Source organism: Scomber japonicus, chromosome 11 (genome assembly GCF_027409825.1).
Source record: "Scomber japonicus isolate fScoJap1 chromosome 11, fScoJap1.pri, whole genome shotgun sequence".
Taxonomy (NCBI): Eukaryota; Metazoa; Chordata; class Actinopteri; order Scombriformes; family Scombridae; genus Scomber; species Scomber japonicus.
Genome location: NC_070588.1, coordinates 25,485,700 through 25,512,225, shown reverse-complemented (window position 1 = coordinate 25,512,225; position 26,526 = coordinate 25,485,700). Strand labels below are relative to the sequence as shown.

The 26,526-nt window shown below is 39.3% G+C and overlaps 1 protein-coding gene across 1 annotated transcript; it reads left to right on the top strand.

The window, feature by feature from the left end:
- The first annotated feature begins 1,997 nt into the window (after positions 1-1,997).
- Positions 1,998-25,910, top strand: fer1l6 (fer-1 like family member 6). Its single transcript, XM_053328285.1, has 46 exons — positions 1,998-2,032; positions 3,316-3,398; positions 4,144-4,258; positions 4,447-4,501; positions 4,925-5,056; positions 5,611-5,673; positions 5,955-6,033; positions 6,275-6,431; positions 7,290-7,476; positions 7,625-7,726; positions 7,877-7,967; positions 8,126-8,243; positions 8,359-8,590; positions 9,586-9,694; positions 9,797-10,043; positions 10,627-10,747; positions 11,951-12,051; positions 13,088-13,190; positions 13,510-13,629; positions 13,755-13,907; positions 14,014-14,185; positions 14,790-14,914; positions 15,413-15,547; positions 15,651-15,800; positions 15,897-16,004; positions 16,165-16,227; positions 16,519-16,617; positions 17,086-17,311; positions 18,076-18,200; positions 18,508-18,630; positions 18,719-18,770; positions 19,172-19,216; positions 19,650-19,747; positions 20,114-20,242; positions 20,340-20,465; positions 20,556-20,683; positions 20,785-20,955; positions 21,135-21,289; positions 22,176-22,318; positions 22,443-22,531; positions 22,639-22,737; positions 23,576-23,696; positions 23,807-23,927; positions 24,015-24,172; positions 24,263-24,363; positions 24,939-25,910. The coding sequence occupies exons 1-46, from the start codon at positions 1,998-2,000 to the stop codon at positions 25,117-25,119; spliced, it is 5,646 nt and encodes a 1,881-aa protein (XP_053184260.1). The 3' UTR covers positions 25,120-25,910.
- The last annotated feature ends 616 nt before the right edge of the window (positions 25,911-26,526 follow it).

The window sequence follows — 26,526 nt, the reverse complement described above, 5'->3', positions numbered from 1 at the left end:
TGATGTTAGATGATTGCTGGCTATGTTACCTGTTTTGAATCACAACAGTAGTTACACTACATGTGCACCTGCCGCAGTTTATGGGACTCATGTCTCCACATGGCGAGCTGTCTCTGACTGTCTCATTGTGAATTTAATGGTCACATCTACAAAGCGGACAGGCTGAAAAATGGCTCTGCACACTAATCTGTGCTCTCGGTTTGTGTTAGTTGACAAGGTTATCTCTGGTCACAAAACGTCAAGCTCTAGGAGTCAACTGATGAGATTCCAAATTCTACATTGTAAAGTTTGTCCCCACCTGCTGTGTAACTTATGCTAGCTTGCAGATAAGTTGAACAGCAGATCAGTTAGAGACAGACAACATCTCTGCTCTGTCCTTCCTGAAACTGTATGTATGTATGTATAGGGGTTTAATATTAGAATCACATATAACTCAAAAGGTTCATGAGGAAACAGTTGAATATTTGTAGAATGCAACCAGACCCCCATCCGTGATCAAAGCTAAAAGGAAAGTAGATGTTGGGTTCTTCATTACAACATTATGGGAAAATCAACATACCAAATGGACATACCCTTTTCTTATGAAACTATTTGTCTGCATCATGGCAGCTGATCTGTCCATCATGTTCTTGGGAGGGATACATTCCTTCCTTTGGATGGAGTCCAACTGCAGTTCCAACTAGTGTTCATTTACAGTGTGTTTAAATATTTGCATGCTTTTTATGACCACTACAGCAAACTCATAAACCTCTCAAGCACTGTGTGTTATCATAATTACAATAAAATGATCTCATAATTACCAGATACCTTTTTTTAAATTATTATTATTATTATTATTATTATTATTATTATTATTATTATTATTATTATTATTATTATAAGATGAGTTTTCTCATAATAAAGAAATCTTTTCACATAATGATGAGATACAGAAGTTATAATTATAAGATAAGACTCCTTTTTTTCTCTTTGGTGAATGCAATGTGCTTTCGTCGTCCCCAGCCACAGGTGACAGGTGATATCAAAGTATTTGTTCATGTTTAAAAAAACACTTAATTCTTATTACATCACATACTATTGATAGTTAGATCAAATCTATATCAATTGACATGATGCTGTGAAGAAATGTAACTTTATTTTTCTCAAATATCAGACAGGTATTTAAGCTTTGTCATTAGCATCCTTCAAAAGCCTTCAGGACAGCTTTCGAAGCAGCTGCCCATATAAAAGAATAACTGAATATTAGTATAAGTCCACTCTGTTTTTAGTTTTATGACTTTTTTGTCATCACAAACTGCACTGCAGCTATATTGTTAGCAGAGCAACACATCCTCAGTTAGTTTGATTTACTGGGTGACACAACTGATGTAATTGAGAAAACACTACAGGTCCTTTCAGCTAAACTACACACTAACACAACACTGGAAAGCAAAATGAACGACTGTTAAACAATGGGAAATATTTTCTTAAGCGAGGAGGATGGAGCTCAGCTTGACATTCAGGTTTAACCAACAAGTGAAGAGATATTTAAGGATAAGATAGGATCAGGTTCATTTATTTGGGGATCAGGAGACAGGTGTGGAGAGAGAGTGAGTTCTTTCATGAGGATGAGCTGAAGGATGTACAGCTCTTTATTTACAGTACAGTCATATTAGATGATTAATGTACTTCTAGTGAATGGAAAGAGTAAGTAATCATAGAGAGGCTAATTCTACATTGGACATTTGCCAGGATAAGTATTCCTAGAAATAGGTGATTATATTAGGTTTTAATTAGTCAGTATTAATCAGCTTTGGCCAAGAGGGGAACAATGTTTTAGCATCTGGAGAAGGAAATGAGAAGGCAGTGGATCATTAAAGGTCAGGGAAGCAAACAGATGTGACAGCTGTTGAGGTGGAAGTTGGTTTTTACTGTAGTTGTAAACTGATGGACTTGAACCTTCCTGGTGCCTGTTAGTAGAGGAAGAAAAATTCTCTGGGTTTGTGATCTGCAACACAATGGATCCTGAAGACAGTCCCGAAACACAGGAGGGGTGAGCAGTTTCAAATAAGAGGATTTCCTTTTCTACATTAACATTAAAGTGTTAACTCAGGTATCTTTTAGAGCTGCTTCATAAAAGGAAAGCGCTGCATTTTTGGTGGTGAGGTTCCATTGATCCTCTAGAGGTAATGATTATTGCATATATTATCAGGAATAACAGAGGAGTAATGTGGTGAGTAAAGTGCAAGTGATTGCAAAAGTAAATTGACAGAAGTTTCTCTATGATGCTAATAATTGAATATAATATTTGCTTCTACTGTATTTGCATGTATGATGGTCTTAACTAGCACAGAAAGCTGATTCTCCTTCTCAGCTCCAGTAGCACAACAGCTTTGTGTTTCTGTACTTGTGTTGGGACACTATGTTTGCTGATGACATGATAATTTGTCCATCTTTGTACATGTAAGAAAAAGAACCTTTGACAAGGGTCATAGGCCAGTTGTTTCCTGTCTTTACTCTGAGGCTGAATCATCAGCTGATCATGGAAAGGGTTTTTGAATTCATGTAAAACACTTCTTTATTGAAAAGATTAATTTCCACCTTCAGCAACAATTTAGACAATTTTGTCAAATGCTGCTTTCTCCGTTCAACTATTAAAGATCAATTATTGAAAGAATCTTGACTGGAAAAGTTATAGTCCCTTGATTTCTTTTCTTTTTTCAGAATAACATTTCTGACATGAGAAAATATCATCTTAAAATATATAGAGAGTTGATTTAATGAAAACAGTAGGTGGTTTCTATAAGATGATGATAAAATTATGAAAATGACAGCTCTGTCACATAGTTAGCTAAAGGCTCCAAAGGTTCATCACTAGCTTGCACTATAACTTTGTCTTACCATGTGAGTTGGCTAAAAGCATTGGCAATGAGTTCAATCTGTCGTTTTATGTGAAATAACTCATCATAGTTAATATCTGCTGTCAAATCTTTGGATTCAAAGCTGTCACTCGGTATCTTCAGCACTAATTGTCTGTTTTGGGAACTGTTTTCCATCAATGTCGTCTTTAGAAAGTGAAACACATGATCAGCTGGACTGTGGTCAAAAACACAACACTGTTTAAGCCTTCAAACAGCCATAAAGCTGAGAGTCTAAACTTTAATCTCATAGCCATTGTTTCATTTTAAATGAGCTGGACTACCGAGCCATAACAATGACACTGTGCCACTGTACTTACGTAATACTGCTGATGTATTTACATAAGAAGGTAATTTGTAGCAGATGAGATTGAACAGAAGATGTGTTTCACTGAAAATCTTCTCCTCCTGTGAGCAGAAAAGGCAAGATTTTTGGCTTGAAGGGGAAGAAGAAGAAGAAAACAAACACAGATGTGGTCCTGGCAAATAAGGGCGCTTTGGGTAAGGCCTGGAAAACAAACACACACACACACACACACACACACACACATGCACGTACACACACAATATTTGCTACAGTGTGCAATAGAGTTATTAATCTTGTCATATTACCGTGGAAGAGACTAACCCTTGTCAAACAGTCACATGATGAGTACTATATATACAATCTAAGTCATTGCAGGTAATTTAGGATTTTAGGACAACACATAACATCATACGTGCAGAACGTGTTTGTCCCTGTTTGACTAGTGTGCTACAGAGGTGCTATGAAATGATCCTGAGGTCATTTTATTCTCTGCTTTGAAGTGTTTCTGCATTCAACAGGATGTATGAGAGGGGCTAAATATAAACACTTGAACAACTATTGGTTATTCCAAAGTCATGTCACAATTTTTTGTTGTTTTTTTAACATAAAATTCATCTGATCAAGTTTTGTTACTGCTGGTCAGGATGGCTGGCATCTAAAAAATGTGTAGCACAATATTATTCACTTTCCTAGTAACATGAAGCTCACATTAATTGGTGGACGAGTTGTATGCTATTTTCATTTATTCTCTTAGTCATTTTAGGCAGCTGTAGCTCTGTTTATCTAATCTTGGATTTGAACTAACAGCTGTTGGTTCAGTTGGATGAGAGATCAGTGACAAATAAAAGTGTGTGCGTGTGTGTGTGTGTGTGTGTGTGCGTGTGCGTGTGTGCGTGTGTGTGCGTGTGTGTGTGTGTGTGTGTATGTGTGTGTGTGTAGAACATGAGGAGCTGCCCTCTGAAGAATCTTCCCTGGTGGAGGGAGAAAACACAAATATTGAGGAACAACCAGGAACCTCTGCAGTCAAAACCAGAATAATACCAAACACTAAGAGGTATGAGATATTTACACACTACATAACACTAACAATCAGATACTGAGTGTCTTTAAAAGTAAAAATGTGCACTCTGGATGACAGTTTCCTATATGTTTACCACAATGCACTAATTTCTGTTAAAAAAAAAAGTATTTATTAATGACCATCAGATTGAGAAACTGACCTGATCTGTGAAACTTTCACAGGTCCAAACTTATAACTCGCATCCAGGACAGTGAAAAGAAACCACAGAGCTTCCAGGTATTTCAAATATAAGATAAAACTTAAGCAATGCTTTAGAGAATGTGTGTTTAATAATAGCAGTATAATAAATAAATAAATAATAGTAACAGGAATTAAACAACACAACTAACTATTTTAAAGCTTTAAAAGTGTAAAGAAAATGTAAAAAGAAGAAACAATATAGATATATAATGTGCAAAAAGACAGAAAGTAATACAAAGAATATGTAAACATTTATGAAATATAAAAATGTATATGGAACACAACTAAATATATGACAAAATAATATGCATGCCATAGAGCCTATAGCAATTTGCAAACATACATGTTATATTACATGTTACTGTATATGTATTATATGTGAAGGGTTGTTTTTCTCAGTGAATTGGGAATAAATCCTATTTAATTATAAAGTGGTAATTTGTGTCATTTTTCTCATAGATTGCCATCAACATCACAGAGGCCAGGCAGCTTGTGGGAGAAAACATTGACCCCAGTGTGGTCATTGAGATTGGTGATGAGAAAAAACAGACATCAGTCAAAGAAGGAACCAATGCTCCGTTTTTCAATGAGGTAAAAAAACAAAATCATTCATTTTTCACCAACCAGTGGTGGAAAGTAACCAGGTATTGATTCTACTTTATACGTCCACTCCACTACATTTCAGAGGGAATTATTCTACTTTCTACTCCACCACATTTATTTGGGTAGAGCAGTGTGTAGTCAGGGTCACATTTCAAATGTCTATAAGGTGTTAACAGCTCCACCAAATAGTGATTTTTTTCCCTCTAAACTTCTCACATGATTTCATGTCCATAAATGAACAAACGATCCAATATTTAGAGAAGGGAAAAAACAGATTGGTGCATCAGAACTTTGTTTTTTCTTCTGCTCTCTCCCATTAATCATCTCACCACCCCTCAGTTTTATTTTTCGAACCTTTGTAGGAACCCAACACCTAGGTTGGAAACCACTGAACTAAACTAGCTAACTGTACATAAACTAGCAAGAGGATTTTTACTGGAAGGACTTTTACCTTGCTGTATTTATTTATTTCTGAATACTTCCATCACTGCACTGACTATATGAATATGTTCTAACTACCCCCTCTCTCCTCTTTCCATCAGTATTTTGTGTTTGACTTCTTTGCCCATAAAGAGGTCTTCTTCGACAAAGTCATCAAGCTGACAGTGAGTAACAACAGCAGATGAGAGGTTGAAAGTTGGCTGTCAACCTGCACATTCTTCCAGCAAGTCTCCATGCTTGTTTGTAACATGTAATCTATAGTGTACAGTGGAAATATGACCATTTAAACATGAGACGCTCTTTTAAATTTAAGCTGAATATGTTCTTGTCTTTGGGCATGAGTGTTTTACATGTCTCTACTCCCTAGTCTTGTAGTGCTTACAGAACCTGATCTTTATCAGGTTGCAAGCACCTTATTAGTTTAAAGTGTGTGTTTTCTCTCCAGGTAATGCATTCTAAGATGCTGAGGAGTTTCACGATTGGCTCCTTTAAGCTGGATGTGTGGACTGTCTACAAACAGCCAGGTAACTGACAGATTCACCATTTCTGTCTCACGTTTATTTATTACCTAGAGGAAAGGATTGGAGTGTTTTATGTCTCCCCTCAGTCACGTCAAAGCAGCCTTTTAATTGAATATTGATTTTCTAAATTTTCCTGTCATAAGCCGTAGTGCAATGGCCCAAATGATCATTTTAGAAAGAGCAGACAGCATAAATCATTCACTTCCCCTGAGTGTCACTTTTCTGTCTCTTTGTTTCTGTTTAGGTCAACAGTTCATCAATAAATGGGCAATGCTGACCAATCCTGGAGACATTGGCACTGGGGTCAAAGGATATGTCAAGTGTGACATCAGTGTCTCAGGGAAGGGAGATGCCATACAGCCAGGACAAAAAGCAAGTGATGCTGAAGAGCAGATAGACAAGTATGATACCCATCTTTCTTTCTAAATGAGTTCCTGTGTTGTTGAAATTGTCTGACAACAGTTGTTTGAAATTTTGAAATTTGAAAACACAAATTGTCTGAAGATGAAAAAAATATTATTATACTATAATAAAACATAATGCTCAGAGATTGGCATCTTGTTTCTTTGGAGCAAAGAGCAAACCCAATCTATTATATTTTCTGAAGGAACAAATAAATGGTCTTCTTTTCTTTTGTAATGCTCTGGAATAAGTTCAAAATTTCCACAGCATTTTAAAATCTAAAATGTTAATTATGTCTGTGTCTGGAAATTTACAGGGCATATTCATGCTCATCAGAGGAAGACGTCTCTCCATTTTTGGCACTTCATCAACTTTTATCTTGTGCTATAACATATCAACTTTGCACATTAGATTTTATAATTAGATGTTATAAACATTACAGTCTCCAAGAGCTACTAGTAGTAGGTTCAGACTTGTAGTCTTGTGTATTTTATTTTCTCTCAAATGGTTTGAGATAAATGTAGAATTCTGAATTGATTGAAATATGCTTGTGATTAGGGATGGACAATAAATCAATATATCAATATTGTGATATGAGAGTGAACAGATTTTGATCTTTAGATTTTGGATATTGCAATATTGTGATATGGCATAAGTGTTGTCTTTTCCTGGTTAAGACTGCATTACATTTAAGTGGTTTAAATTGTCATCACATCCACATTACTAATGATTATTTATCAAAAATATCATTGTGTAAATATTTTGGGAAAATACCAATAGTCATCCCTACAATATTGCACCATATATATAATTTTTTTCATATCACTAAGCCCTATTTGTGATGCCTTTTTTCTCAGGAACCTGCTGATACCGGAAGGTTTTCCCTCTGAACGACCCTGGGCTCGTTTCTGTGTGAAGGTGTATCGAGCTGAGGGTCTTCCCCGGAACAACTCAAGCATCATGGCCAACGTCACTAAGGCCTTTGTAGGAGACAACACAGCGCTCATAGACCCATATGTAGTGGTTAGCTTCTTCAAGCAAGTGGTGGGTTGAATGTCAGCTTTAAGCAGATGATATTTGAATGTGCTTTCATTTAAAAAGATACTAGGTGTAGTGTTTGACTCTTTATTGACTGAGTATCATTTACATGTATCATCCTTTTCTCCTTTTCTCAACTCATCTCACCTCTCAGGGTCGTACATCCACACAGAAGTCCTCAGCAGACCCTGTGTGGAATGAACAGATCGTCTTTACAGAGATGTTTCCACCTCTGTGTCAGAGAATGAAGATTCAGGTCTGAATGTTGAATGAATGGGGGAGGGGTGAAACTTTCTACATATTTCACAAATCAAATTACAATTTACATTATATTAGATATTATTTCTAAATATATTAATGTTAAGTACTTAGACATACACAACATCTAGTTTCTGCGTCCTTATAGGTTTGGGATGAGGGAAGCATGAGTGATGTTGCCATAGGAACCCATTTCTTTGACCTAAGACGCATCTCCAATGAACAGGATGGTGACAGAGGTAAGGAGAGATGAAGGGAGGGATTAGAGCAGACAAGAAAGTCTTGAAGGACGAGAAGGTATGAAGAAAAGAAGAAGGAGTCATGGAGGGAATTATTGGCTGGCTCATGGCAACTCTCATTTACGCTATACATTCTCTCTCCATCTTTCTCTCATCAGGGTTTTTACCAACCTTTGGTCCTTCTTGGATCAACCTGTATGGCTCTGCCAGAAACTATTCATTGGGTGAAGACTCAGGGGAGCTTAATGACGGAATTGGAGAGGGCGTGTCCTACAGGTCAATATTAAGAGATGATAATAATTCAAATATTTTAATCATGATAATAATAACTGACTAACTATTAATACAATAACCATTGACCAACAAGCTGTCCAATTCTTGCTGTTGTCAGAGGGCGCATCTACATGGAGCTAGCAGTGGAGGTCCTTTCAGGAGGGGCAGGTTCGGAGTCCAAACTCAGCCGAATGATCAAGCCTGCGAAGGACACCAAAGCAGGGAAGTCTGGAGGGAAGGATGGTAAGACCCCTGCAGGAGGAGGAGCAGGAGGAGCGGCAGGAGGAGCTGCTGATGATGACAAAGGAAAAGCTGCTGCAGCAGAGGTCCTGCCTGTGGAAGCTCCTCCTGTGGTAAGATGATATCCTCAGTTTAAATGCACATTAGAAACACTGTTGTAATAATTGAACAATGGTACTGTAGGCCGATGTGGTCTTATACCAGTCAGTTAGAAATATTTTAACTTGTTTCTGGGATTGGTATGGACGGATATAAATGCTAGTATCCATGAGCCTTTGGAGAAGACAGTAAGACACTCAGTGGGCCACTTGCATTTAGATGAGAGTCATGTGACCAGTGGAGGAAGCGTGGAGAGTTTTAACTGACTACTACCATCGATCACATTGTAGCAGCTCCACAAGAATCTGTGAAATAAGAATTCTTGTGTATTCAAAGTTTCTCAACAATGCAGTCACTATCAGGGCACCTCGTCATTCTTTCTTAATGTATTCAAACTGTACCCGTAATCCAAAAATGTATTGATTTAAACAGTTTTACCAAGGTTCTGCAAAGCTTCAACCTGATTATATTAGCAGTTTGGACATCTGTGTTAGAAGGTTTTGGATGTTGTTGTTTTTGTTTTTTTAATTTCAATGCAGTTTGTGGTAATAGCTGATAGTTGAGAGCCATTCAAGCCTTAGACATGCTGCAGTTGCCATTCATTAGTCAACTGGGATTGATTCGTGAATTATTAGCGAATTTCCACAGATGGAACTTTCTCAGGAGACCAAGAATCTTTTGAGAAATGGAATAACCAAACCTGCATTTCAACTGGAGGAAACAGGGACTAAAGTTTGTTCCTTCCTATAGAATAGTTCTAGGTGTTGCAGTGTCTTGAATACAACAGCAAAACATTAAAGAATATGCCAGATATGCTGATAATTATCCTACATATGCTGAGTATAAGCATGCTTACTTGCCCTGAAGTTTGATAATACACACCATGCACCAGATGGGGTATGCAGTGAACATAATATTATCAGGTCATTGAAGTACTTTGCATCAGATGTGGGTAGTCTGTCTGACAGATAGATAAATGAATGCCAGGCAATGTTTCTGTGTCCAGGTGAGTGCAGACGACAAGGAGGGCTTCCTGCTGTTTGGAACGTTGTTTGAAGCCTCCATGATTGACAGGAAGATCGGAGACAAGCCCATCAGCTTTGAATTCTCTTTGGGTGAGTCACCAAATCTCTTTGTTGCCTCTCTGTTGCAATATTGTATTTATGTGTCCAGTGATACAGATAGAAACATTTCTTTTCATCGTTTTGGTCTGCCAGGTATTTATGGTAATGTCTTGGAGACTGCAAGCCAGCAGACCAGCTTTAGTATCACCAGTCCTTCTGTCAGTCGAAGAAGAGCTGCGCTTGAAGTCCCAGACAGTGGTGACGCTTTCAGTTCCTCTACTATCAGCTCCTCCCCTTCCTCCCCTTCCTCCCCCCTCCTACCCAGATCCCCTCAGGAACCCATCCAGATTACCAAGTCCATCACGCCTCCCGAAAAACCAGTCATCGTTGAAGGAAACAGGTTGGGTCATTTTGTCATGTGAATTTGATTCTTGACACACTTGATTCTTGGCGCCCCCTCAGGCCAATCATTATAATTATAAAATGAGGCAAATTCCCTCAGCAGTGTCCAAACTGCATTTGTATAAATACAACCCCAGCTGCACCCACCTTGTTGCAAGTGGGTTTCTTTTGAGCCAGGAATTTTCCAAATGAGTACATGTGCTGACTAGTGTCAAAAATGACATTGCAACTGCGTTTATACTTCTGCATGCTTTGCATTGGCAGGAAAATAGGGCTCTTGAGAGTTGAAATCCAGATTAAATTCTCCAGGATTTAACAATGGGACTATATTTGGACCACATGAATACTGGAATGCTACAAGTATATCTGAAAATCTTATTTTATTTAATCTATCAGTTATCTTGACCATATTAAAGTTAGTTATTGCCAGTTTGAGAAGAATAGATAGATAGTCTTGATGTTATTATAGTGTGAGTGAGGAGGTGAAGTATTTTCTGTTCATTGCTTGCTCTACAATATTTTCTATAGTGTCGCAGTTCATCAGGTGTATAACTTGTGTTTATATGTGTGTGCACGTGTAGGTACTTCATGTATCTGCCCCTGGTGAAACAGAAACCTTGCATCAGTGTGCTGAGTTACTGGGAGGACAGAACTTACCGACTCTACCACTCCAACATGATGGATAACATAGCTGTGCTGTTTGTAAGTGTACGCGCGCGCGCACACACACACACACACACACACACACACACACACACACACACACACACACACACACACACACACACATACACACACCCTCCTTTTTTCCACTGAATTTGTCAGGATGTCAACAACTGATCTCAAATATGGAAATTTGAATAATCCATAAACCAGCTAATAAGGTTTCTATAACTCTTTACTGTTTTCCCTCCTGCTAGTTGCTTTATTGATGGCAAAGTCAATCTGACTGTCCAATACTTCGATCTAAATTGAAGCATTTTAGTTTTTGTTGGATGGTTTGCACTGAAATTTTGTACAAACATTTTGGTGATTCCCTGACTTCTCCTACTGCGCTACCAGTAGGTTGACAATTATGGTTTATTGTGACATGTCTCAACTACTAATACATTGATTTCTACGTGAATTCAGTACAAATAGATAATAGTTCCATGATAAAAAAACATGTTAAAACATACTGATCCCCTGATGCCACCGGCTCGTCAGATTGGCTATAACTGTATACACATACTGTATACATGCTTCTCATATGATTAATCTTTATGATGGTGATCCTTTTTTCTTTAGCACCACCATAAGGTTGCCATTATTGGGTTTAGAGCAAAATATTTTGTCAATTATAGAATGAATGGCCATGAAATTTAGTACTAACATTCATGTTCCTCTCGGGAGGAATTGTAATAACTTGGTTTCCTTGAATTTGCATCTATTGTAGTGGCACCACCAGGTCAAAATTTCAATTTCAATATCTAATACTTTAGGTTATAACAGCATTATAACAGCAAAGCTAATGCCATTTCCATCATCCTCAGTTACTGTGTGTTTGCTAATTAGCAAATTATGTTAAGATGCTAACACGCTAAACAAACATGTAATACCTGCTTAACATTGTCATTGTGAGCTTGGAAAACTGTATTTAACTCAGTATGATACTTTCCTATGGACAGATTTCTTGGGTAAAGTGAGATCCTTAACATTACAGAATTACATGTTGGTATAGTGAAGTGCCACAGCATTGCAGTTTGTTTACTTCCAGCTACCCTGCCCATCCATAGTGAGGAGTCATAATTACAAACTCTGAAAGACATAAATCAGTGATGTCATTTTAATCAAACAGTCTGTAAGTGTTGTGGTTATTGATCTCCACTGCAATCCTTGTAAAATAAAATATTTCTTGTCTTTTAGGAGGAGGGTTTGTCCCGTGCAGCTGAGCTTCACAGGAAGAAAGACCCAGGGGCGGAGGACATGATAAAAATTGTCCTCAAAGAGTTCTGTACAGACACCAGGTATTCAAAAACACGAATCAGAGCATGAGAATAGCTTTTGTGTCTCATTGCAATAATAGTGGAAACATATTGACAGCATTACCTTAAACAGTGTTTCTTTGGAAATGTCAAAAAGACAAAAGAACAACCTTACAACTCAATATTTAACTTAAAAATATATATATATTTCATCATAATAGTGTGGTCAACTAACTGTGTACACAAATGGCCTTTTGTTCCTCCATTGTAGGATGTGTAAAGTTTGTTCTGTTTGTTGCTGAATGTTCCATTTACAACATGCCTCTAGTTTGAAGCTGTTAATGTGTTTTATGTTTTCAGAAAAAAAGCTAATGCAAAAGTTAATGTTTTTGAAGTCCCACGCAACTCAGAAATGTGTTTTGCTTATTGTTAAAGCACTTCACTGCACAGGACACTTCACTGCACAGGATAATGTATGTGCTCACCTTAGTTTAGTGTACCTAGGAGCAGGATTTGTGTCATCAGCTGGTTCAGTATTCAACTTGGACAGTGCTCATACACTGAGAATGGCCTGAGAATAGATATTTACAAGATGGAAAAACAAAATCAGATACAAATTATTTGAAGCAAAGTATTTTTTGTATATCTTAAAACATATGTGGAAGCAATCTTTTTTTGTCATCTTGCAACAATTTCACCTACTCTACTTCCAACACTACATCACACCAAATGTGATGTAACATGTCTGACACAGAGAGGAAGATGATTTGAAAACCCTGAAACTTTTGCTGTTGTTTATTATTCCATGTGTTTTGGGTTTATTTTTGCTCTCAATTCAGAACATTAAATTTGTTATACACAGCACACCTTTTGTCTGCTTAAACCAGATTTATAGTCCAGATTACAGTATAGCAAAGGCTGAAATGTAAATCAACACTGTGATGCACAACTCTAATTCCATCTCACCTCTACTGTTGTCCTGGGAAAGGTGTAGACAAACCTTTTAGCTGCTAGTGATGAGTCTAACTTGGCCAGTGGTTCACAGAGTGTGTTAAAAGTCTGTCCTGTTTTTCTGCAGGAGTTTCATAACAGCAGCTGAGGCCAAGTTGAAAGCGGAGGTCAAGTCCACTTACCTGACACAGTTGGACAAGAAACGCCTCACAATGTGCACACAAGAACTGGTGGGAAAACCCAAGACACACACGCATATACACTCACAGACACACAATGAAAATACTTGATTAAATTTGATACCAGCCATTTTCCACCCTGAACACACATCAAGAACCATGAAATTAGGTATGAAGAAGGATGTGACTGCAAAAGTACACACTGTATCTTGTCATGTCTCTTGAGTTTGTTAAAAATCTTTTCCAATGAACTGTTTGTTCAATAGCACAAATATTGTTTTTGATCTGGTTATTCATTTGAATTACAAAGTTTGTTGTGCTGTGTTTAACACACGTTTGAAGTATGTGTATGTGTTTGTGTGTTTTGCAGGAGATTATGATCGAAGAGGCACAGTCCCTGGTGGAGGGGAAGAGGAAAGCTGTTGGTGTGAAAAACCTGCTGCAGGATGCAACAAAACTCATAAGCAAGCTACGCTTTCTTGTGGTGGAGGTACACAACTCACCCTGTGTGTGTCTGTGTTTGTCCATGCACATCCTGACACTTTCCTGTGTGTGTGAGACGTCGCTATTTTCTGCATTTAACTTTCAAATTGTGTTTTTTCTTCTATACTGCAGCCCCAACATACAGTCCCAGACGTGTTTGTGTGGTTACTAAGTAACAACAAACGTGTTGCATATGCACGGATTCGAGCCAGAGACCTGTTGTTCTCCAGCATCCAGGAGGCCAAAGGAATTCACTGTGGCAAGAAAATAACGCTTTTTTTGAAGGTATACACAGAGCTTTAAACTTTGGTGTCTGACGGCTGGCAGAGAAAAACTGATATACATGTGTGTGTGTGTGTGTGTGTGTGTGTGTGTGTGTGTGTGTGTGTAGTCTCCAGGGAAGCGTGGTACAGGTTTGTCAGTCCAGGCAAAGGTGGATGTATATCTGTGGTTTGGCAAATGTTCAGAATCTTTCCACATGCTGGACAACCTGCCTGCAGGCTTCACTCCTGCCACAGGGGGCGCTGATGCCAGCTACACTCCCTCACACCTGGTCTGCACAGGTGAGAAAGAAACAGATTATTCCCATCCTTTTTGCAATGGTTACTTGTGCCATTGTATTTGAAATTCACTAGGTTTTTGTTTTTGTTTGTTTTTTTAACTACAAACTAAAAAGCAAACATCAATAACCATTTATAAATATAATTACTACTAATACAATAAATTAAGGATTTCTAACAAACACTAAAAATATTTTTGTTGGTCATTATGGGAAATGTGATTATATAGCATATATGAGCTTTTAAGATGCTGCTAAATAGATTTTGTTATACAACACCAGGCTAGCTGTTTCCTCTTGTTTCCAGTCTTTGAGCTAAGCTAAGCTAACTTAGCCTTATATTTAATAGACAGGCATGAGACTTGTATTGCTTTTCCCATCTAACTCTCCACCAGACATCAAATAAACATATGTTATCAAACTAAACTTAAGTTCAGACGATTCAATTTCCAAAGTTTAGCTTCAAATCCATTTCAACACAGTTACATGACAAAAAAGGGTAAAAGATAGCAACACTGGATGTCAGAAGTGATAAGTGGAAGAATATGTTTTTGTGATTAAAACTCACCCCAGACTACATGGCCTTGTCTGTATGTGTGTGTGTCCAGAGCAGCATAAGTTCCAGTTGAGGTGCCACATGTATCAGGCTCGTGGTCTGATTGCTGCAGACAACACCGGTTTGTCTGACCCGTTTGCTCGAGTCACCTATCTGTCACACAGCCAGACTACCAATGTAAGTGCACAATTTATGTGTGTGTCATCAATGATCCTCTGTGATACTGGTTATCCAGCTGCTTGTGTTGGAGATGCATGCAGGTCCAGCTGCAGTTATTGAATCTCATGAAATCATTGTTTGTAGACTTTTGCTTGATGACTACATTCAGATCACAGAAGTGAACAATGCGTGTTTCCACACAGTGGCATGTGATGTGTTGTGTACTGAAATTTCGGGTGGTGGCTCATAGTGTTAGCACAAGAATAATATTGACTATTAGATCATAAAGGTACACTGTGTAAATATGAGTGGGTGTAATGAGTCAGCTGGTGGCCACCTGATGTAAACTCCACTTTTGAGAAAGAATTGACTAGTAGTTGAGCAGTTTGCTAATAATAATATTTTTTCTCTCCGCTGTCTGGTGTAATCACCCTAATGTGTATAAGTGTGCCTCTGGAGCTGTCACTGTCAGGATTTATTTATGTGTGTGTTCTTGTGTGAATTTGTTGCTGTTAGGTGATTAATCAGACTCTCAGCCCTACATGGAATCAGTGTTTGCCGATGGACCGCCTCCTGCTGAGCGGAGACTTGCAGTACATCCAGCAGGAACCACCTCGCCTCATCATTGAGGTGTATGATGACGATGCACTGGTACTGGAAACGACTTTGTGGCTAGACCCAGTCGGATAAGTCATGGTTTCATGTCTATTTTTAAATGTGTCTCATAAATCTCACCCTGTCCCCCCCGGTGCAGGGTAAGGCGGAGTATCTGGGGGCTACAGTGGCAGTCCCAGAGGTGCGGCTGGCCTCTGACACTTACTCACCTCCAACACTGCAGTACAGCCCACTTCACTGTGGCAGCCAGTCAGGAGGAGACCTGTTGGCTGCCTTTGAACTGGTGCAGGTCAGTTGCTTCTACGACCATGATCAAATAATAACTACTGTAAGTAGTGAGCAGTAATAATTAAGAAATGTTAATATAAATGTGATAAATGTTTAGATTCCAGAGTCTGGAGAGCAGATTCTGCCGGCATTACAGGAGCAAGAAGGAGGCATCTACAGGGTTCCTGCAAACATCAGGCCGGTTCTCAGCACCTTCAGACTGGAGGTTAGACTGCATTGTGTGTATGTCTATGAACCATATTTTGTGGGGATGGTAACAAAAAATAATAATGTAGTCTGGTTTAAAAGATAGGACTTGCTGTATTCTTTTGGCTCCATATACCAAGCTAACCTTGTTGTTTGTGTGTATTTTGTCTCTCCAACAGGTGTTATTCTGGGGACTGAGGGAGCTGAAGAAGGTTCAGTTACTGTCTGTTGATCGCCCACAGGTATGTTCCGTTTTAGGGCTCTGCTTCCTTGAAAATTACAATATCAAGATTTTACTGAATGAACCACTGCAGCTACTGAATGAGAATTGTATTTGGTATTTTACTTTGACTGCAGGACTAAACACAGACCATCTGTTTTTGGTCTGTGTTGTATAATGCACATTTATAAAATTGAATGGTTGGTTGGAACTGTGCTTTGTCTGTTCACTCACAACAGAAGAAATAATGAAAAACAAGATGATCAAACCCTAAAGGAACTGAATAATAACCTCTCTCTCTCTGTCTATCCAGGTCTTCATAGAGTGTGCAGGGAAAACATTGCGTTCTTCCGTCATTCAGAAGTATAAGTCCAACCCAAACTTCACTACACTGGTTGATTCCATGGAGCTTGTGAGACCAATACTATATTTATCATGAATCATAATGTAGTACAGCCTGGCATAGTTTTGGGGCATCTCAGAAACCTATTAGTCTGATATGCATACACTACATGGCCAAAGGTATGTAGACAATACTGACTATGTTCAGGACAATACTGTGCATCAAACTTTGTAGCAACAGTTTGGAGGAGGCCCTCTCTTTTTTCAACAAGACAATATCTCCATATGCAATGCTGATGTGAGCCAGGCCTTATCACCCAACAGTAACACCCAACTTCATTAATTGCCCCTGTGGCTGAAAGTGAGCAAATCTCTGCAGCCAGGTTCCAACGTTTGATGGGAAGCCTTATGAGAAGAGTGGAGGCTGTAATGGCAGCAGATTAATGTCCATGTTTTAGGAATGAGATCTTCAATAATCACATATGATCAGGTACTTTCATACAATGTAAGAACTCTGTTCTGTTCTGTTGTCCTGCAGGAGTTACCAGAGAATGAACTCCTCCACCCTCCCCTCAGTATCACTGTTGTTGATTGGCGGGCCTTTGGTCGCAGCACGTTGGTTGGAAACCACATCATCGTCAACCTCAAGGCCTTCAAATACACTCCACCTCCAGCCCCACCTGCTCCCATACAGAAACACACACCGCTCGAAGTTAGATTCAGCTTTGAACCTGCCCCGACACCAGAGCCACAAACAACTGAGGGTAATATGTGTGTTCACAATTCAAGATGTTCATTATCACTCCTGTTGTACAAGTACACAGTGTGACATTCTTTGGCTGTGTGGCTATATGTAGGGCATATAAACATAACAACTGAATAGAAATATCTGTGAAAGGTATAAGAGCAATAAAAGACAGCCTGTGTGTGTATGTGTGTACAGGCGTTGGGGGGCAGAGGTGTGTGTGTGTGTTATTTATTGAAGAGCCTTATGGCCTGAGGGAAGAAGATGTCCCTCAGTCTGCTGGTGCGTCATTTGGGAATCCTGTATCTCCTCCTTGAGGGCAGCAGGGAGAAGAGGCTGTTATGTGTGTGAGCTGAGAACTTAATGACCCTCAGAAACTTTGTGAGGCACTGCTGGGTGTACAGCTCATGGTGTGTTGGGCTGTGTGCATCACCTTCCCCAGTACCTTGCAGTCTATGGTGGTACAGCTACTGTACAAGGTGATGAAGCTATAAGCTCTATGGTGCCCAGGTAAAAGTCCCTGAGGATCTGGATCCTCAGGCCAAATTGTCTGAGGCTATACAGATGCTGTTGGACGTTTTTAACAACAGTGGTGGTGTGGCTAGTCCAATGTCCAATTTTCTCATCTCATGACCTCGTTCCACCAGCTAACAGAAAGTTCTGGAAAAGGTCCAGTGAGAGAACCTTACCAATCTGGAAATGTGTAGAAAATAATGATGATGGAGGGTTGACTACACATTATTGATCATCCAATCAAGCAGATATTTGTCTCTCACCCAATAGGACTGTCTCAGCCCGCTGGAGAGGGCAGTTCCACCAATCAGGATTTCCTGATCACTGTTGAGGAAGAAGTCTCTCCCCGACCCCCTGCCCCGCCCTCCCAAAAGCCTGAACGTAAAAAGAAAAAGGTGAGCACGCCCACACACACACACACACACACACACACACACATTTCCATCACTTCAGAGTACATTATATTGACTCAGATTCCTAAACATACCTTAACTTTTAAGCAAATTTTCAACCTAAAATGAATCATTTATGTTGGGGGGACTTGCTTTTTGTCACCATGAGGGAGGTGAGTCCACAACATGAGGAATACACACACACACACACACACACACACACACACACACAAAGGTCATAAATGGTGTTCTTCTTAGTCACATATAATTCGTTTAATGTTATTTGCATGTGTGTATGTTTTAAATCCAGGATAGCAGCTCGAAGAGCGCTCGGCATCGTTCCACCAAGAGGAAGAAGCGGACCATCGCTGACGAATCAGCAGAGAGTGTCATCGATTGGTGGTCCAAGTACTACGCGTCTGTAGATAAACAGGTACCTCTGACTGTATGTTGTAAGCACAGGGTTGCAAAAAATATAAAAACATGAAAAATTAGAATGTGTCCTCCTTTATGTGTTCCAGGCTGTGCATAAGGCGTGCTCTTCACTCCCCTTAGTTTTTGAACCGGAAAAAGGTAAGAACTCCTCATAGGTGACATTATGCCCCTCTCGGGCAGCCATGCTGGAGGTGCTCTGTGCAATAGTGGAGGTCTTACCGTTTGCCTGACAAAAAAAGGAGCATTTATTGTTTACAGTCAAATAAATATTTGACTTATGATGACAGAAATATAGAAATGACAACAGCTAAATCAAACCACGTTTGGCTGTATTAAATGGAGAGTAACCAAGCTATGTCTTACCTTCTCCTTACAAGATGTTGCCAGTGACAAACTTTTTCAATTTCAATGTGAAGATCTTTGCAAGTGCAACTGTGGAATGCACAACATGTTCACCACTTATACTATGTATAACTATATAGGAAGGGTTAACAAAACTCTTGGCCCCTGACACGCACACACATTGTTGTGTATTACAGTTCAGTCGTGCTCCCACTTGCTCAACGTTGGAATAGACACCTTGGGTAAGGACAAAGACGTGCAACCAAGAAAGTTATTGTCATCGAGGTGGATTGAACATTTTAAATCCACTGTTTAACTTTGTGTTAGTCAGTCTTCCTGGGAAGTGTTGGTATCTAATTGGTTTCAGTGGTACAACCCTGTAATTCCTGTAGGTGTCTCTGGTTTTGACTAGTTCTTTACTTCTTTTTTTTATCCCACAAGAGTTACTGTGTTCTTTATGTTGGGGTGGCCAGCATTTGAAATACTTGTGCTCATCTGGAAAGATTAATAGCATTAAAAAGAAAGAAACAAATAATTGTACTTGGCACACAATAAAAGGGAACTGTGTTCGTCTGTTTTGTTCGTTTTGTTGTCTTTTGGTAAAGAGGAAAAGGGTCGGTGTGTTTTGGTGAGTGTCAGTATCTCCCACTGAACATATATGTCTTGTTCCATCAGTCAACCTTATACCGGATGCAGACAAGAGGAAGAAACTGAAAGGAAAAGAAGCCCTGCAGCCAAGCCTGACTTCGCCTTCTAAACTAGCCACACTGCAGGTACTCCATTCACAAACACTGTTGGTTTTAATGATCATCTAGATGTTCAGCGTTAAAGAGACTCAGTCAATACAGCTACCTGCACTACCACTATCAGCAGCTCCAATGTGCACCATTATTACATATATTAGTTCACAGACATTGACCTCAAAACATTCACAGCATGGTTCAAATTAGTTACCAAAAAGGAATTATTATTTTTAGTAGAGTTTCACATGGATTGATTTTAAAATATCTTAGAAAAGACAATAAAAAAAAGAAAATCTTAAAAATGTGCACAACTTTTTAAAGAAAACAATGTGTCTTGGTTCTGAAAAGTGCCAGAGAGAGAACATTTAGAGACTGATCCTGCCCTGCTCTCCGCAGTTGTACAACAAGGAGCTGGAGGAAGAGTTTGGGCCTTTCGACGACTGGGTGAACACATACGAGCTGTTCAAAGGGAAAGCCAATGAGGAAGAGGGGACATCACAGGAGAGGTTCGTCGGCAAATTCAAGGTGAGATGATTAGATTTAATGTCCTATAGATGATCCCACCTGACATACAGTATCTTCACTATTAATCTATTCGACTATGAAATGTCCTGCTTTACAGGCGCGTTTCTGCCTGTATAAGCTGGCTGAGGCAGAGGACTGGGAAGATGCTGGGGAATTCAGAGTCAGCAGAGGAATTCCACCTAATGACCTGGTCCAAGTCCTCGTCCGGGTTTACATCGTCTCTGTGAGCTATGCTCTTTTGTGGATCTTGTTTAAGATTAACTCAATCTTGATTTAAGATGTGTTTTTACATGTTCTTAAATGTTCTTCCCAGGCGTCTAACCTTCACCCAGCTGATCCGGATGGGAAGTCAGACCCTTATATCGTTCTTCGGCTTGGCAAGAATGAAATCAAAGACAGAGATAACTACATCCCTAAACAGCTAAACCCTGTGTTTGGGAGGTAAATGAATGCCTGACTACAGCTTTGTCTTTTCAAGTAGAAACTGTTCTTTGTGAGCCTGCCACAGGACTTCTCCAACTGTTTCTCTTTTATTCTTCCAGGTCTTTTGAGATGCAGGTGACATTTCCTCGGGAGTCTCTGCTGTCGGTGGCAATCTATGACTACGACATGGTGGGAGGGGACGACCTAATAGGAGAGACTCGCATTGACCTGGAGAACAGATTCTACAGCCGACACAGAGCCACCTGCGGACTCCCTGCTGAGTACAGTCTGTGAGTTTGGACATTTGTCTACTCTTTGAGAACCAGAGGGGAGAAGTTAATTTGGTTTATATTTGCATTTGGTGTCCTTCAGGGATGTGTTGACCAAGTGGTAAATAATTTATTCGAAGTGACTTTTACTGTGTGCTAAAGTTACTGTTCCCTCTCTTCCCGCTTTGTGTGTCTCTCAGAGATGGTTATAATGCCTGGAGAGACTGTTTGAAGCCATCAGAGCTGTTGTCCAGGCTGTGCAGGGAAAACAATCTGGATGGTCCTCATTTCTATCCAGGACGCATCACTCTGGGTGACAAAGTCTTCGCTGGAAAGACACGCTTCATGCATGAAGGTATACTCCAAACACAAATGCGAGTTAACCATAACCTTATGCATCTAATCAATAACATCAAAAGTGACAGACATCTGCAGTGATTTCATGAGGAATGAGTCAGGGTTTTCTGTCAGAAGTGTCTCCTCTCTATCGGACAGGTTCCCCTTTTGGGTTTAGAAACAATGCTGGCTCATGTCTTTGGTTTCACAGATGGATTCTCTGAGCATCTCACCAGCATTTAGTTATCTGCTCATATGTTTTGTGTCTGTGCTGTCATTTTCACTTCCCTAGTTTTTATTTTCATTAGATAGCTAACTGTAGCTTCTGGTGTGAAACATTAAATGGTTAAGTTTTTCTTTAGGTAATATCGGGGTGACTCCTGATTTTACATCTTTGCTAGATTTGGACATACAAATCATACACAGTTAATATGCAAAGTGTAACATGTTGGTCTCTGAATGCTTCAAAGAGACAAGGTGTTGCTAATTTGGATGTGGTGTTGTGCCCAGTACTGATGTCAGTATATTTTGGCATTTGCCTTTTTTTGTTGTTATTCTGAAAGCAAACTATTGCCTCTGTCAGTGCTGGTGTCTGTGATAGCCATGTTACTTCTGTCAGTGTTAATCTTTAAGAGACAGATAGATAGATATTTGGTAAATCACTAATAAACATGTTAATATTATGAAAGTAACTTTGTATTTTTCACAGTATTCAGATCAGGTGAAATGTTTGGCCAGCATTTTAAAATGCTGTATCATTTACATTCATTGATTTGACAGACCACCAAAGCAAGTATAATGAGTATGCCATAGTCAGGTTAATTTCTGATAATAGCCTTGTGGTGTTCGTGTGATGATGATGATGATGATGACGATGACGATGATGATGTGTGCACATGTTCTAGATGAGTTGGTGGAGTCCTATGAGCACTTGTCTCTGAAGATCCTGCATCGCTGGGCGGAGATCCCAGCTGTGGGATGCAAACTAGTGCCAGAACACATCGAGACCAGAACTCTGTTCAACAAGGCCCGACCCGGGATGGACCAGGTACAACTGAGCTCACAGCTCTCAAGAGGGAACAGAAAATGTACACTTTTTCAAAGACAACCAGAAGTCATTGTGTGTGTGTGTGTGTGTGTGTGTGTGTGTGTGTGTGTGTGTGTGTTTGTAGGGTCAGGTCCAGATGTGGGTAGACATATTTCCCATAGACTTGCCTCATCCTGGACCTGCAGTGGACATTTCACCTCGAAAACCCAAAGGGTGAGAGCAGTTTGTCCAACAACACATCACATGCTAACCACTATTTAATATCTTGATAAAAATGATGAAAAAGAAAATCAAACATATGGGTGTGTTTGTGTTTGCAGGTATGAGCTGCGTATCATCATCTGGAACACGGAGGATGTGATTCTGGAGGACAGTAACTTCCTGACCGGTCAACAGTCCAGTGATATCTACATCAAGGGGTAATGAAAAACGTCTTGTGTGTCTTTTTCAGAGACATATTTGTTATATTTTCTTGCAGAGGTTTTGCTCTCTCTCATTAAAGTACTGCTGAAACAAGACTTTTAACAAGAGAGTTTAGTTCAACGGTTTAAGGCGGAATTTTATGTATGAAAGGCTACATGACTTAAAGGATAGGGTTACACTTTTTTGAAGTTTGTCTTAAAACAACAAATCAGGAGACCAAATGAACAATACCACATTTTTCTTGCTGTAATCATTCCTCCTTTTCATACTGACCATTAAGAGATCCCTTCATGATGCATTCTCAATGGGAAGTGATGGGGGACAAAATCCAAAAGCTGACTCCGATGCAAAAATGCTTATTTGAAGCTAATATGCAGGTTTAGATGTCCAAATTAGCAAATCAAGTGCCAAACTCCCTCTTTTTTTGTTGCAATCCTTCCACTGAAGCTCAACAGGGAAACATCCAGACACAAATAAGACTTTTTTTATTAAAAAGACTGTGGAAGGTATCCACTTTATTTGACTAACTCAAAGAGTTTGACCCCATCACTTACAATATAAACACATTATGAATGGATCTTCTAATGGTCAGTATGAACAGGAGGAATTACTACAGTGAGTAAAGCCTATCTCGGTGTTCATTCATTACCTGATTGTTGTTTTACGACACACTTGAAAAACTGTAACCCTGTCCTTTAAGTTAAAAAAACATGGACAAAATACTAGGATTTTCCTGCAGCCGAGTTTTATTTCTGATTTTAGGTATAATTTTAAATTGCCACAATGTCAAAGTGATGAATGATATCCATACGCTCTCCTTCTCCCTCTCTGAAGTTGGCTGAAAGGTTTAGAGGACGACCGACAGGAGACAGACGTCCACTACAACTCTCTGACTGGAGAGGGAAACTTCAACTGGCGCTTTGTCTTCCCCTTCTACTACATGCCTGCTGAGAAGGTACAGACACATAGACGCAGGTTCAAACCTCCCCGTATCCTGTTCTAGTGAGCATGACCCAAATGGTCTAATTAGTTCAATCTTTTGATCTTTTCCTCCCTCGTTCACAGGTAATAGTGGTGAAGAAGAGAGAGAGTATTTTCTCTTTGGATCAGACAGAACAGAAGCTTCCTGCCTTCCTCATTCTGCAAGTCTGGGACTTTGAGACGCTCTCCTCTGATGACTTCCTAGGTGTGTATGTGTGTGATGCATCTCCACACGTGTCTGCATTTCTTCATTTTTGTGTGTGTGTTGAACTCACTGAGTGTGTGTATGCAGGAACGGTGGAGTTAGACCTCCACAGTTTTCCTCGGGGAGCAAAAACAGCCAAGGTGTGTAAGACGGACATGTTGGTGGAACGCTCAGACAGAATCTCCATTTTCCAGCAGAAGAGAGCAAGAGGCTGGTGGCCCTTAAGCAAGTCTGGAGAGCTGACAGTGCGTATTCATACACAATTCATACATATTGACAAATGCTGTCTGAGATCTTGAGACTGACAGGTGTGTCTTGTGCTCTGGAAACATCAGGGGAAAGTGGAGGCAGAGTTCCATCTCGTGACAGCTGAAGAAGCGGAAAAGAATCCCGTCGGCCGAGCCCGCAAGGAGCCGGAGCCGCTGCCCAAACCAAAGTAAGAGCAGCCAGAATGAAATAAAATCCAATCTGGTGTGTTGAATATGTAACAATTTGATCAGTTCTTCCAGGGCAGGCATAATGCACAACAAGCCACGTTGCAAAGTGAGGCTATGTGATAGTTTGGCAGTTTTTCTTGCAAATTTTCCACTGTATAATTTCAAAGCATATAATAAATAACCAACTTTTCTTCTCATAAATTTACTACTTTAATCTCAGAAATTCTGAGATTTTCTCTTAGTCTGCCTCCTCCAGGTCAGTGCTTTTTTTTTTTTTTTTTTTTGCCTAATACGCCATCATATAATGGAGTAAACCACACATCCTGTTGAATAAGGCTATGTTCCAACCTAGATTTTTTGTCATTTGCCATTGTGATTTTAAATAAGGTTTTCTAACATCTGGGACAAAACCTGAAAGTTCTTGTTCCACTTTAGTGCTTTATCCAGTCAATTCTACTGGAATATCTCAGATGTTTTTTTTTTGATAATTTAGTTCTTCACACTCTTCCAAAACATTGTTCTGTTCTCAATCAACCAAACCCTCTCTCTCTCTCTCTCTCCTTCCTTCCCACAGTCGTCCAGACACCTCCTTCTCCTGGTTTGTCAACCCGTTTAAGTGTTTCTTTCACCTGATTTGGCGAAACTACAAGAAGTACATCATCATCGCCCTGATCCTGCTCATCACAGCGCTGTTCCTTGCCTTGCTGTTCTACACACTGCCAGGAGCCATCTCCCAGAAGATAATCAATGGATAACACACACACACACACACACATATACACATACACCAAACAACAAACCTAGGCAATGTTCACACTTTTGATCTACACATATGCTGAAAATTATGAATAACTAAGATTATGTAACCCCCTCCCTCTTAAAGAACCATTGTCGTCTGGTAAATATCTGCAGATGTTCTTGTTAAGAAGCCTTGATATGTTTCCCAGTAAACTTTAAATTATGTAATACCTCCCAAATGGTGTCTTAATCAGGCACAAGCAGCGTTTAAGTTGTACAAACTTCATCTCCCCTCTAAGTATACTACCCACACACTGAAAAGCTCATAATGTCCTATAATTAACGGAGAGAGTCACATAAACATTAGAAAACATAATGATCAGTTGTCAGTGTGGTATTACATTTAATCCATGTTGACCATATATGGGGGAGGTTCATACTTTTTAAGGTTTCTACAGTATAAACACACATTTCACATTAAGTTATACATTTACTTTCTGTATACTATACAAGAAATACACAATTCTCTATAATGTTGTTGAAGTGTTTTTATTTGAATATTTGTGTGTATTACAATTTGTATACGAGTTTACACAACCTGTTTATTCAACTAAGTTACTGATGTAAAATGAGGATAAAATATATATCATGAGTAGGTAACCACAAAGACACAGTGATCCACATCTGTTGATCTAATTTCTGTCGGTATATCTTGCAAAACATAAGGTGCTTGTGGTTTGACCTAATGAAGTTCCACCACTTTGTCATTTGTGCTTAGTAAAGACATGAATGCTGTTTTGGTGTGTATGCAGTTCATTTTGTGTAGTTTGTCAAAACACATTGTTGTTTTTATATTAACTTACATGAAAAAAAAATCATTATCACTTTTGCAACTCCATTGCTTTGCACACAGTGCCTTAGCTGTGCTGACAGCCACAAGTTAACTGCATTGCATTATTTCAATACTTATTTAATTAAAATATATATAATTGAAATGGTAATAATTTATTTTGTATATTGCAATAGGTGTTTTTATTTTCAAGAATGTAATAATTAAATTGGCTTACAGCACATATCATCAGGGCTAATTTATATATTACCTGCAGCTCCCTGGTAGCCTTACTTAGATGTAGACTAATCAGTTGTATTGATCTTATGAGTCATCCACACATTGAGCTCATCAAAGTAAGGCTATAGACTAACTTAGATGTAGGGGTTGTAGTAATGCTATAGCCTTACTTAGATGTAGGCTAATCAGTTGTATTGATCTTATGAGTCATCCACACATTGATCTCATCAAGGTAAGGCTATAGCCTTACTTAGATGAAAGGCCTGTAGTAATGCTATAGCCTTACTTGGATGTAGACAAATCAGTTGTTGTGATTTTATGAGTCATCCACACATTGATCTCATCAAGGTAAGGC

Coding starts and splice junctions, on each gene's coding strand:
- fer1l6 (XM_053328285.1), top strand. CDS start 1,998: ATGGATCCTGAAGACAGTCCCGAAACACAGGAGGG. Junction 14,186..14,789: donor CTCACACCTGGTCTGCACAG/GTGAGAAAGAAA, acceptor GTGTGTGTCCAG/AGCAGCATAAGTTCCAGTTG. Junction 20,956..21,134: donor CTCCCTGCTGAGTACAGTCT/GTGAGTTTGGAC, acceptor TGTGTCTCTCAG/AGATGGTTATAATGCCTGGA.